General features: G+C 49.6%; 2 protein-coding genes across 5 annotated transcripts in view; one reads left to right on the forward strand and one right to left on the reverse strand.

Annotated features, from left to right (window-relative positions):
• Window positions 1-3,609, forward strand: part of MYO7A (myosin VIIA) — a 164,802-nt gene extending 161,193 nt beyond the window's left edge. For both annotated transcript variants that reach the window (XM_083436022.1, XM_083436023.1), the window contains one exon: window positions 2,474-3,609. In XM_083436022.1, the coding sequence (XP_083292148.1) occupies window positions 2,474-2,563 (90 nt within the window). In that variant the 3' untranslated portion in view covers window positions 2,564-3,609. The remainder of the gene's footprint in view (window positions 1-2,473) is intronic.
• GDPD4 (glycerophosphodiester phosphodiesterase domain containing 4) overlaps window positions 3,101-13,481 on the reverse strand; it is a 45,779-nt gene continuing 35,398 nt past the window's right edge. The window contains exons 12-16 of one of the 3 annotated variants that reach the window (XM_083436447.1): window positions 12,652-12,809; window positions 11,053-11,200; window positions 9,333-9,415; window positions 7,086-7,168; window positions 3,101-4,024 (exon numbers count right to left, since the gene is read on the reverse strand). In XM_083436447.1, coding sequence (XP_083292573.1) covers window positions 3,996-4,024; window positions 7,086-7,168; window positions 9,333-9,415; window positions 11,053-11,200; window positions 12,652-12,809 — 501 coding nt within the window. In that variant the 3' untranslated portion in view covers window positions 3,101-3,995. Of the gene's footprint in view, window positions 4,025-7,085; window positions 7,169-9,332; window positions 9,416-10,362; window positions 10,793-11,029; window positions 11,201-12,651; window positions 12,810-13,481 lie in introns of those variants that run through there. The other 2 variants (XM_083436445.1, XM_083436446.1) reach the window with 2 other exon arrangements.

A 13,481-nucleotide genomic window follows, 5' to 3' on the forward strand; every position in this document is an offset into this window, starting at 1 on the left:
CCCTAGCTTAGATACACTCCTATGAATGTAAGAAGAGCCCGCTGGATAAGGCCGGTGGCCTGTCTAGTCCAGCATCCTGTTCTCCCAGTGGGAAACCCACAAACAAGATCTGAACACAAGAGCACTGCGCCTTGTTCCCTGCCTCTGAGGTTTCCAGCAAATGGTATTCACAAGCATTGCTGCATCTGAGGCAAAGATAGCCCTCTCTGCCATGGGTTTGTCAGATCCTTGCTCCTTCTGTCAGGGCAGAATTTGGATCCTGGCACAGAACCAGTGGTGCATGAGAAATTCTGCTTTTGCTTCATAAATACATATACAGTGGTGCCTCGCAAGACTAAATTAATCCTTTCCACGAGTCTCTTCGTCTTGCGTTTTTTTCGTCTTGCGAAGCACAGCTGTTAGCGGCTTAGCAGCTATTAGCAGCTTAGCGGCTTAGCGGCTATTAATGGCTTAGCGGCTTTAAGAAAAAGGAAACAAACTCGCAAGAACTCGCAAGACGTTTCGTCTTGCGAAGCAAGCCCATAGGGAAATTCGTCTTGCGGAACGACTCAAAAAACGGAAAACTCTTTCGTCTAGCGAGTTTTTCATCTTGCGAGGCATTCGTCTTGCGGGGCACCACTGTATAATACAATCATACCTCTTGTTACGTTTGCTTCATGATACGTATTTTCAGGTTGCCTCCCGCGGCGACCCGGAAGTACCGGAAAGGGTTACTTCCGGGTTTTGCCACTCGCGCATGCACAGAGACGCAAAGTGACATCACACGCATGCGCAGAAGCAGTGAATCACAACCGTGCTTACACAGACGCAGGTTGCATTCCTTTCAGGCTGCGAACGGGGATCCGAAACGGATCCCGTTCACAACGGAGGTACCACTGTAATAACAAGCTTTCTGGACCTCTGGGCTGGAAAAAGATGACTGAAATCTATGGAGACTGAGGTGATGACAAAATAAGTACCGTCTATATGGTAGAATAGGGATGCGGGTGGCGCTATGGGTTAAACCACAGAGCCTAGGACTTGCCGATCAGAAGGTGGGCGGTTCAAGTCCCTGCGACGGGTGAGCTCCCCTTGCTCGGTCCCTGCTCCTGCCAACCTAGCAGTTCGAAAGCACGTCAAAGTGCAAGTAGATAAATAGGTACCGCTCCGGCGGGAAGGTAAACAGTGTTTCCGTGCGCTGCTCTGGTTTGCCAGAAGCGGCTTAGTCATGCTGGCCACATGACCCGGAAGCTGTACGCCGGCTCCCTCGGCCAGTAAAGCGAGATGAGCGCCACAACCCCAGAGTCGGTCACGACTGGACCTAATGGTCTAGGGTCCCTTTACCTTTACCTTTATATGCTAGCATAGGCCTGTCAAGTTAGATGGAGAGAAGATGGTTACCCTGAGCAGAGGAAGTGTTGGGACTAGCTCTGCTTTTCAGAGCTGGACCCCCCCCCATCCCCCCCAACCAAGACATTTTCCAGGCAGCGAGGAGGAAACGTGGGGTACTCCCCCCTATAGCCCACTTCAGAGCAGAGCTCCCTTTTCCCCTGCAATCTGACTCCTAAGAAAATGTTCGACCCACCAAGTGTCCCTATTTTCCAGGGACAGTCCCAGATTTACAGAAGTAAATCAGTTTCTGATTTGATCCCAGAATGTCCCACCTTTGCTTAGGATGTCCCTATTTTCAGTGGAGAAATGTTGAAGGGAATGGAGTTATGTGACCGCCAAGCCAAGGAGATCAGTAACTCCTTGCGCTCTACGTGGGGCTACCTTTGAAGGTGACCCGGAAACTACAACTAATCCAGAATGCGGCAGCTAGACTGGTGACTGGGGGCGGCCACCAAGACCATATAACACCGGTCTTGAAAGACCTACACTGGCTCCCAGTATGTTTCCAAGCACAATTCAAAATGTTGGTGCTGACCTTTAAAGCCCTAAATGGCCTCGGTCCAGTATACCTGAAGGAGCGTCTCCACCCCCATTGTTCTACCCAGACACTGAGGTCCAGCTCCGAGGGCCTTCTGGCGGTTCCCTCCCTGCGAGTAGTGAAGTTACAGGGAACCAGGCAGAGGGCCTTCTCGGTAGTGGCGCCTGCCCTGTGGAATGCCCTCCCACCAGATGTCAAAGGAAAAAACAACTACAAGACTTTTAGAAGACATCTGGAAGCAGCCCTGTTTAGGGAAACTTTTAATATCTGAAGGACTATTGTATTATTATTATTATTATTATTATTATTATTATTATTAATTTGTACCCCGCCCATCTGGCTGGGTTTCCCCAGCCACTCTGGGCGGCTTCCAAAAAATATATTAAAATGCTCTAATACATCAAACATTAAAAGCTTCAGATGATACACAATCGTATGTATACAATGTATACTTGACTGCACCTTTACACCCCACACATTTAGGGCTTTGAATTGTGCTCGGAAATGTATTGGGGGGGTGATATCAGGGTGTGTCAACCTTGTCCCTCTCGACTCTTCCCCCAGGGCTACAAAATGGACGATCTCCTGACGTCTTACATCAGCCAGATGTTGACGGCGATGAGCAAACAGAGGAGTACAAAAGGCAGCAAGTGAAGTGAGAGGAGCCACGGGCCTCTTGGCCTGGAGTTACTCTGTCAGCTGAGGACTGTGGGATACCCCTGCAGCTGGGGGAAGACCTTCTCCACCCACGTGTGGAAGATGAGCCGGACTCCTTCCGAAAGCATGTCAGACTCCGATTCCGAGGACTGTGGGCTGACGTCCCCTTCCAGCGAGGATGACTATCTGTGAGAACAGCCTTTGAGTCGCCTCGCCTTTCCTCTCCCCGTTCCTGGATTTAAGCCTCAACGCATCTTCCGTCACCCTGAGGCTACAGCAAAACTCCAGCGTGGTTTTTTGAAAAAATTGGAACCAAAATGGCAGGACACGCCAAGGACTGTGTGGAGGGAAAACCTCCACGCTGCTCGTTTTAAGGCCTTTGAAACACATTGCTGGCAACAAGATGGACCCGTGCCAGAAACGGAATGATCTCATAAAAATCTAGTGGATTCGGGGCTTTCATTCTTTTTCTTTCTTTTCGGAAGATGAGAAGCGAAATACTTTTTTTTGTTTGCTTGTTTTCAAAATGAAATGTAAAAGGCCGGGGAGAGGAAGCCCATTTCACAAAAGGAAACAAAAATAATAATTACCTGAAGGGCAAAAGCATAGATTGACTTAAGATGTAACGTACACTTGCGAGGGTGTGGGGGTGTGTGAAATGTTTAAATGTGCAATAGCTGGACTTATTTAAGGAGGTTTGGTTTTGACGGTTGTTTGTTTCGTATTCCTTTTATTTATTTAACATAGTGGGGGTCGGGTGGCTTTTCTCGGTTGGTAAGATTGTAGGGACTGTCATTCGAGGGGGCTTCGACCAGAACTTCCTCCTAAATGAGGAAATTCAGTGGAAAGACCTCATCAGGAATATTCGGTGTGGTGGGTTGTTTGGCAAAGGCATTTTTCACATTGTGCCCGGAATTTTCCAGTCTTGGGTCAAAGGAGAAGAGTAAGCGCTGAAAGCAGGATGCTGTAAATTCTGGCAGTTCCAGAGCTACCCAGCATATCAAGGTACACCAAACTTTAGAAGTAAACAGAACGGGATTCAATGTGTGGAATTCACTTCCTTTATTTCTTAAGAAACTCACTAGAAACACCCAATCAAAATGTCCAAAAGAGGAAAAGGTGGGCGCCTTTTTGCCACTCCAAAGAATGGTCTAGTGCCTTGTGCATGAGGACAAGATACAATCTACTTGAGCTTGATTCTGCATCTCCTAAGAAGTAGCCAGGGAAGAAAGGGAGAAAGATGGGGAATTGCTGGTCTACGGCGTAATGTCAGCTGTGCAAATCCAAGCACTGCAGGGCATTCTCTTCCAACAATTCTAGTCGCCGTGCCGTGAGTGTCCTCATCCGTGAGGCTTCCTAGAGAGCAAAGCTCTTGGATGAGAAATAATCCTCTGTCTAGAGGATTCTCTTCAGCTGGAATGCGAGACTCTCAAGCCACAATCGGCATCCTGTCGAGTTCTGAAAAAATATAAGGATGAAAATATATCTCACCACTATATGCAGGGAATAGCCAGGAGACCAGTTCATAAATATTAGGAAAACCTGGTTGGTTTTGTACCATGGTGAATCTCAAGGTTTGCACACTTCTTCCTCCCCACTGCTCTCGTGTGCCAGAGGAGAATGGTTGCTTTCAAGTTTAAACTAACCAAGGTTCCATGTGACGTGGAACAAGGCTTAGAAGCCTGTGGTTAGTTTAAAGCATGGTTTGAGAAAAGCCAGGATCCGAAGCCACAGTTTATTTTGTAGCTTGTTCTCACTAGCCGTCATTTAAATGGATCACAGGTCCCTGAATTCAGATGTCATGGGGGAACTGTGGGTTGCTTAAAACCAGAAGCACCATCTTCTGATCCTATGTGCGTGAAAAGTTGTGATGGGAGCTCACAAGCACAGAAACCTGCAACAGTGGGCTTATATTTACAAAATCTGGTCTTTGGGATGTATAAAATACAGTTCTCATAGTGTGGACAATCAAGATACAGTGGTACCTCGGGTTACATACGCTTCAGATTACATACGCTTCAGGTTACAGACTCCGCTAACCCAGAAATATTACCTCATGTTAAGAACTTTGCTACAGGATGAGAACAGAAATCGTGCTCCGGCGGTGCGGCGGCAGCAAGAGGCCCCATTAGCTAAAGTGGTGCTTCAGGTTAAGAACAGTTTCAGGTTAAGCATGGACCTCCGGAACGAATTAAGTACTTAACCTGAGGTACCACTGTATTTAGTCCATGAACTTTTGACCAGAACTTGAACAACTGAGCAATTACATGTAGAAGGTGTGTGTGTGTGTGTAGATACAGATACCGATATATATTCCTGTACACATAAATATGAAATGTAATATATTGTAGCGTGTGACCACAATAGGTGCCCACGCCAAGTGCAGCACAAGGAATGGCAGGCAGGCCCAGGTGAGTTGTTCAATGGGAGGTGCGCTTCACAAAGCGATTTTGGGAAGCCACTGTTCACCTGCACCCTCCATCAAATGTGCCTGCATTTTAACAGGAGGCAGGCCTCACACCGTAGGCACCATCTCCCCGGGCTTCTGGGTGCACGAGCACCCACAAAATTTCCCATATAGGGGCTGGGCACCCACAAAACACAGAGGCAGGCATGCAGGCACCACACTCCATGGAAAGAGCGTGGAGTGGAAGAGGGAGCACAGAGTTGGATGAAGAGAGAGAATGGCGTTCAGGAGGGAGAGGCCAGTCGCCACGCCACTGGAGAGGCCAGCTCACCCCCCACTATCCTGATGCCACAGCGTGCGTTGTGATGTCATGGTGTATGCGTCATGACATCACAGTGTGGGCGGGCCACAGTGGGTACTCAGAATGTGAGGCCCAAGTCGGCGCCATTGCTTCACACAGCAGTTTAGCAAGCAGCTCTGTGAAGCGCCTTGAAAAGTCGTGGGGCTTGAGGCAAGCTGCGGCGGAGAGAGGGGGGTACAAAGTGAAGGGAGTACAGCCAGGTGGGGGGGGCGGGGTAGGCAAGCAGAACAAGCAGGCGTATCAGGCCAGTGTGGTATAGTGGTTAGACTCATAATCTGGGGAACCGGGTTCGCTTCCCTGCTCCTCCACATGCAGCTGCTGGGTGACCTTGGGCTAGTCACACTTCTTTGAAGACTCCCAGCCCCATTCACCTCACAGAGTGTTTGTTGTGGGGGAGGAAGGGAAAGGAGAATGTTAGCCGCTTTGAGACTCCTTCGGGTAGTGATAAAGCGGGATATCAAATCCAAACTCCTCCTCCTCCTCCTCCTCTTCTTCTTCTACTACGTGTTTGTGTGTGTGTGTACAAACAGCGTATATCACATTCTCAGTCAAGTGCCCTTTGGAAAGCTCCCAAGCAGGACAGAAATATATTGGATTTTCCCTTGTTGGTGTGAGAATCTGCTGCATCACCTGCCCCTCATGGTGAACCTTTGACCTGCAGTTTCCTGCCCTCTGGGCAAAGCAGTCCTTGTCTGGCTCCGTTCACCCAAGCTGGCCATTGAATGCTCCTGGACAGGAAGGAGACTGCAAGGGCTTCCTGTTCCACATAGGTCTTCACTGAGCAAAACGGCCTTCCATCTTCAGTTAAAGCAGGGGTCGGCAACGTGCGGCCCATGGGCCAGATGCGGCCCACGAAGACCATTTTACCGGCCCACGAGCCACCCGCAAACCGAGCCGCCCACTCGGCAAGTCCCCTGTGCGCTGCGCTAAAACAACGCGGTGCGGGGACTCGCCGAGTGATGCCAGAAATGGCGCCTGTCCATGCGCAGATACCAGAAATTGCTTCTGCGCATGTCCAGACGCTGGAAATCGCTTCTGCGCAGGCATGGTTTTCAGTGTCTGGGCATGTGCAGAAGCGATTTCCGGCGCCACGGACATGCACAGACGTGATTTCTGGCATTGCGCTGCGCCAGTCCGGCCCACGGATGATCTCTGTGGGAGTCATCCGGCTCATGGCCAGTAAAGCTTGCTGACCCCTGAGTTAAGGGATCAGGTGGCAGGTGAAGGCGGAGAAGCTCTACCTAAGAGCTGCGGCGGATTGGTGCTGGATGGACAAATACCCTTGCCTGCTAGAATGTTGTTTGCTGAGGGCACAACCCCAGAGAGGGCAAGCCTTGGAAATCCAAGCCTTTATCAGGAGAAACTGGCAACTCTCCCAGGCACCCGGCTTGGTCTCCTGTTGACCTCCCTGTCTGCTTTCCCGGCAGGATCCAGGCAGAGGCCGCGACAGGCGATCCTTCTCAGCGTGAGAAGAACACACCCCTCTTTCCTGCCCTCCCGGCAGGGGAAAGAGATAGACAGAAACGTATTTACATGGCTTTATTTCTGTCTTTGCAGCGTTACAAAAAACCTGACTGCTCTCTTCAAACTCCAGCAGTCGACTGTGCAAAACACTTCCTGTACAGCTCATATTACACTCTGAGCTAATTCCGGTGGCCTCTGTTTCCCACGGACACTCCCAACATCATGTGATGTTGTTTTCAAGCAATCAGCTCGCAGCAGCATTGCTTCTATATCGTAACAAGGCTCACCTGTCTCAGGTGTGCTGCATGGACCATTATCAAAGGTCCCATTGCTTTGAGCTTCGTAGGTGGTGTGGACCACCTCTCTCCACCTGGGCGGGGGGGGGGGAGAATATGCTATTATTCACAATCCATGAAACTCTCTCTCACACACACCCCAACACTCACCTCCAGGTCTCTGTTTGCAATGGGTGGGTGGGTGTGCAAATATTGGCGTACCTTATGGGGCCATTGTAAGGATTACTGGTGGGGGAAGGGAATATGTGAGCTGTGCTCTCTAAAAATAATTTCCTTTAATTGCATACATAGGGGCTCACATGTCAGCAGGGTTGGAGTCAATTGGGAGAAACTTGGAATCACTGAATTGTAGAATTGGAAAGGTCTCAAAGGGTAATCTAGTCTAATCCCCTGGCAACTAGCATAATAATAATAATAATAATAATAATAATATATCTATACCCTGCCCATCTGGCTGGGTTTCCCCAGCCACTCTGGGTGGCTCCCAACAGAATTTTAAAAACACAATAAAACATCAAACATTAAAAACTTCCCTAAACAGGGCTGCCTTCAGATGTCTTCCAAAAGTCAGATAGTTGTTTATTTCCTTGACATCTGATGGAAGGGCGTTCCACAGGGCAGGCACCACTACCGAGAAGGCCTTCTGCTTGGTTCCCTGTAACCTCAATTCTCGCAGTGAGAGAACTGCCAAAAGGCCCTCAGCGCTGGACCTCAGTGTCCGGGCTGAACGATGGTAATGGAGACGCTCCTTCAGATATACTGGACCGAGGCCGTTTAGGGCTTTGAAGGCCAGCACCAACACTTTGAATTGTGCTCAGAAACGTACTGGGAGCCAATGCAGGTCTTTCAGGACCGGTGTTATGTGTTCTTGGCGGCCGCTCCCAGGAGGGGCAAGAGACCCAGCGAAGAGGTCCCCCCCCCCCAGTCCAGCTCTCAAGGAGATGATACTGTGGAATTAGTCCACTGGCTAGGGCCCTTAGGGGCAGTGCCATCTTCCCCATAGGCGCTAGGGTTGCGGGGTACCTGGGCGCTGGGCTCTCAGGGGCACCAGGCTAAGAGTCCGGGGCCCAAGAGTTGAGCCCACCCATTGGTCGGAATGCTGCGGCGGGCTCTTTTTTTGAAATACTTTATTGTCACTTGTACAACTTGCATACAGTGAGATTACACGAGCACCCCCCACTCAGCTCTCTTAGTCTTAATTCCCCTCGTTTACTGACGCACACACTAAACCCGAAAGTCAGTTGCCCTGTTGTTATCTTTTCATTCAGCAGTCTAACAGCCCACGGATAGAAGCCGTTCTTTACCCTGTTGGTGCGACTAATCATGCTTCTATTATCTTCTGCCCGAGGGCAGGAGATCAAGAAAGTGCCGGCCAGGGTGTGAATCATCCCTGGGAATTTTCCTCACTCTCCTGAGGCAACGTTCTTCCGCTATTTCATCCAGCGAATTCACGGGACAGCCCATAATATCTTGTGCTGTATTCCTCTGTAGGCACTTCCTATCAGTTGATGTCAAACCAGCGTACCACACCGTGATGCAGTATGAAAGGACACTTTCTATTGTGGACCGGTAGAAGCAGGCAGCTCTGTGCCGTGACTTCGGGGGCGACCGAGCCAGCGAGACGCTGAAGCCGCTGACCGGCTCTGCCATCCTGTGCGCCTGGGACTGGGCAAACTGGGGGGGGGGTGCTGGCCAGATCTTTGCACCCCAGCGCCGCATATTCTTAAGACAGCACTGTGCCAGCCAGGAGACTGCAGAACCTGGCCCTCCCCAAAACCCATAGCAACTTGGGGGGGGGGCTACTGGGATACCACCGGACCCAGAAGTGAGTTGAAACCCTAGCCCCAACCCATCGATGATACAGGACCAGCAGATGTCTCGGGAGGAATTGCAGAATCATAGAATTGTAGAGTTGGAAGGGACCTCTGAGGGTCATCTAGTCCAGCCCCCTGCAGTGCAGGAATCTCAACTGTAGCATCCGGGACTGATGGGCACCCAGTCTCTAGAGCAGTGCTTCTCAACCTGTGGGTCCCCAGGTGTTGTTGGACTACAACTCCCATCATTCCTAGCCAGCATGACCAGTGTTCAGGGAAGATGGGAGTTGTAGTCCAACAACATCTGGGGACCCACAGGTTGAGAACCGCTGCTCTTAGAAGCTCCAGCTAAGGTTGGAGGCCTTGAGAAGGACTTGCTCTTGTTGTCACCCTGGGGGTGAATGGGGAGGGGGGAAGTATTTACCAGTGAAAAGCAAATATGAGAAGGATGAAGAGGACCGCCAAGACGTCTGTCGCTATCCACATACTCCGGTACTCGCCGGGTGTCTGTAACAGAACAGGGGACAAACTGGAGTCACACCTCAAGGTGAAACTGCAGAGAGGGGGTGGGACTCTGAAAAGAATGATGAGAAAGAAGGACCTGGGCCATTTGACAGTGAAACAGTTCGATGAAAATAGGGATGTCCTATCCGTACCCGCCAACATTTCTCCGGCGAAAATGGGGACGTCCTAAGGAAAAGTGGGGCATTCTGGGATCAAATCAGAAACCGGGACGGCTTCTGTAAATCTGGGCCTGTCTCTGGCGCTTGTAAGGTCTGGATATGGGCAGTGAAACCTCACTCAAACCAACTCTCTTATAAATCATAGTCTGCCATAAGTGAACACGTTTTTTAAGTACAGTGGTACCTTGGTTCTCATACTTAATCCATTCCGGAAGTCCGTTCCAAAACCAAAGCGTTCCAAAACCAAGGCGCGCTTTCCCATAGAAAGCAATGCAAAACGAATTAATCCGTTCCAGACTTCGAAAAACAACCCCTAAAACAGCAACTTAACATAAATTTTACTACCTAACGAGACCATTGGTCCATAAAATGAAAGCAATAATCAATGTGCTGTACTATAAAATAAATAAGACAGTATTGTAGATGATAAAAATTACAATTAATTTTTTTTCTTCCCTGCACTGATGATAGTCATTGTTTGGATGGGGGGCTTTTATCCATTTCTGCAGTCACACATTCAATCCATCAGTAGCTGAACTGGGTTCCACACAGTCACAAAAACAAATTAACCGAAAAAGCCTCAAAAACAAAAACGCAAAATAAATAGCAAAAACAAAAGTGCAAACTTAATCTGTTCCGGAAGTCTGTTTGACTTCTGAAATGTTCAAAAACCAAGGCGCAGCTTTTGATTGGTGCAGGAGCCCCGGAAACAATAGCCGACAGCCCCATCGGACGTTCGGCTTCCGACAAACGTTCGAAAACCGGAACATTTCATAGAATCATAGAGTTGGAATAGACCACAAGGGCCATCGAGTCCAACCCCCTGCCAAGCAGGAAACACCATCAGAGCACTCCTGACATATGGTTGTCAAGCCTCTGCTTAAAGACCTCCAAAGAAGGAGACTCCACCACACTCCTTGGCAGCAAATTCCACTGTCGAACAGCTCTTACTGTCAGGAAGTTCTTCCTAATGTTTAGGTGGAATCTTCTTTCTTGTAGTTTGGATCCATTGCTCCGTGTCCGCTTCTCTGGAGCAGCAGAAAACAACCTTTCTCCCTCCTCTATGTGACATCCTTTTATATATTTGAACATGGCTATCATATCACCCCTAAACCTCCTCTTCTCCAGGCTAAACATGCCCAGCTCCCTTAGCCGTTCCTCATAAGGCATCGTTTCCAGGCCTTTGACCATTTGGGTTGCCCTCCTCTGGACACGTTCCAGTTTGTCAGTGTCCTTCTTGAACTGTGGTGCCCAGAACTGGACACAGTACTCCAGGTGAGGTCTGACCAGAACCCATTTACTTCTGGGTTTTGAATGTTTGAAAATCACAGCATTTGAGTACCAAGGTACCACTGCGAAGGTAGTCCAAATTTTGTGGCGTGCTGGTGTCTCAGTGCCTATCAACCACGACAAGTAGTCGTGGTTCCCTTTCACCGACCACGAGATGCTGTCTCCACTTACCAAGAGGAATAGAGGCTGCTGGAGGTGACCCAGGGTGTGGACAGCATTGGTGGTGACAGAATCGGCCCCAGAACACCACGCCAGGGAGAACAGCCATGGCTCGCTGACCACCCAGAGGTTGGTTGAGATGTTGGCTTTCGCGTATTCCCTGTCAAGTAAGCACAGGGGTTGCTTTTAGACCAGGGGGGTTCTTGAGGCCCTGCTTTCAGTGGCTGCAAATTATGGAGCCCACCAGTCACAAAATGGTGACGCAGGGGCAAAGCCAGTGGTGGGCAGAGACCGACTCGGGCATAATTGTTGCAGGTTACAGCAACAGCCCAGGCGACATTTTTCCACCTTTGCCGCATCAAGCAGTTGCTCCCTTACCTTTCGCGTCCTGACCTGGCCACAGTGATCCATGCAACGGTCACCTCCAGGCTTGACTACTGTAACTCGCTCTACGCAGGGCTGCCCTTGAAGCTATCCCAGAAACTCCAGCGGGTGCAGAATGCTGCAACAATGCTCCTCACAGGGTCTCTGCCATGGGAGCAGATTCTCCCAGTGCTTTTCCAGCTGCACTGGCTCCCGGTGGAGTACAGGGTCAGATTTAAGATGCTGGTTTTGACCTTTAAAGCCCTTCACGGCCTAGGACCCTCGTACCTATGGGACCGCCTCTCTTGGTATGCCCCATGGAGAGCCTCAAGGTCCATAAATAGCAACACCTTAGAGGTCCTGGGCCCTAAGAAAGTCAGATTAGCCTCAACCAGAGACAGGGCAACTTTTCAACCCTGGCTCCGGCCTGGTGGAACGCTCTGTCTCATGAGACCAGGGCTCTGCAGGATCTGATTTCTTTCCGCAGGGCCTGTAAGACAGAGTTGTTCCACCTGGCCTTTGGCTTAGAATCAATTTGATTCCCGCCCCGCCTTTCTTTTTTCCTTTCGCCTCCTGTGATGAGGCTGAATTTTAATGTTTTAATTGTTTTAATGTTGTATTTTAATCTTGTTTTTTAAGTTGCATTTCAATCAACTTGTTTTTATTATTGGTTGTTAGCCACCCTGAGCCCGCTCTTGGCTGGGGAGGGCAGGGTATAAATAAATAAAATTATTATTATTATTATTATTATTATTATTATTATTAATCAGCTAGTAAGGGCCATCATCATTCCCTAGTGCTACTAAGCCGTCTTTCAGTATTGCTAAATTCTCTGGAGCAGCATCGGCCTTGTGGCAAGGAGTTCCATAGCTCAGCTTCAAGAACAGGCATTTGCCCTGGAGGTATTTTGACCTCCCCATTTTAGGCACTTAGAAACTACTCTGTAAACTCTTAATGTGATGAGTGGACTTGATGGAGGGATACCAGTTTCCCAATACGTGGGTTGAAGTCACTCAGCGGGGGTCTTAAATCGCCACTTCCAGCACCCTCCTGCTGCCCCCTTGCCCCTTAGCACCCCTCCAGGCAATCCCACCACCACCCAGGGGGCGGTACCGCCCCCCCCTTTGGGAACCACTGATCTGCCACTTCATAAACGTCTCGCTGAAATTTGCCCAAAACATTCACTGCAGAAATCAAGACTCGGTTTTCCGATATGTTCTCTGAGGGTGGGTGGCGGAGTCAACCTACCGAATGTCTACCCAGCGCAAATCTCTGTAGTCCAAGTTGAGTCTGGAAATACGGGACATCTGGAGGACTTCGACAGGGTAAGCCACGCCTGAGGTCTGCTGGAATTCAGGAGCTAAGCTCTGGACAATGGATCTATAATTTGGTTCCAGCCACAAGACCTGCGATTGGCAGAAGATGAACAGAAATTATTCCTGTTAGGATATAGTTCCATTCCACATTAGAACAGGCATATGGAGTTGTATGTCTGTTTACTTCCAGCACAGTCTGCTGGGAACTTCCGTTGTATATAGCTTTTGCCTATGCTGTTTAAAGGTAAAGGAAGCCCTGACCATTAGGTCTAGTCGTGGCTGACTCTGGGGTTGCGGCGCTCATCTCGCTTTATTGGCCGAGGGAGCCGGCGTACAGCTTCCGGGTCATGTGGCCAGCATGACTAAGCCGCTTCTGGCGAACCAGAACAGCGCACAGAAACTCCGTTTACCTTCCCGCCGGAGCGGTACCTATTGATCTACTTGAACTTTGACGTGCTTTCGAACTGCTAGGTTGGCAGGAGCAGGGACCGAGCAACGGGAATTCACCCCGTCACGGGGATTCGAACCACCGACCTTCTGATCGGCAAGCCCTAGGCTCTGTAGTTTAACCCACAGCACCACCCACGTCCCATGCCTATGCTGTTTACTTGGACACAAATGGAAGCAGGCATGTTTTTCTTTTGTCCTGATGCTGAATAAACACTTGTAAATATGCTTACATATGCCTCTGTCGGCTACTTCCGTTGCAAAGAGTTTTTATCTCTGCTGGCTTGCGTGCTCAGCCTCTAAAGGTCGCCAAGG

The sequence above is a fragment of the Podarcis tiliguerta genome, assembly GCF_965153285.1.
Source record: "Podarcis tiliguerta genome assembly, chromosome: 4".
Taxonomy (NCBI): domain Eukaryota; kingdom Metazoa; phylum Chordata; class Lepidosauria; order Squamata; family Lacertidae; genus Podarcis; species Podarcis tiliguerta.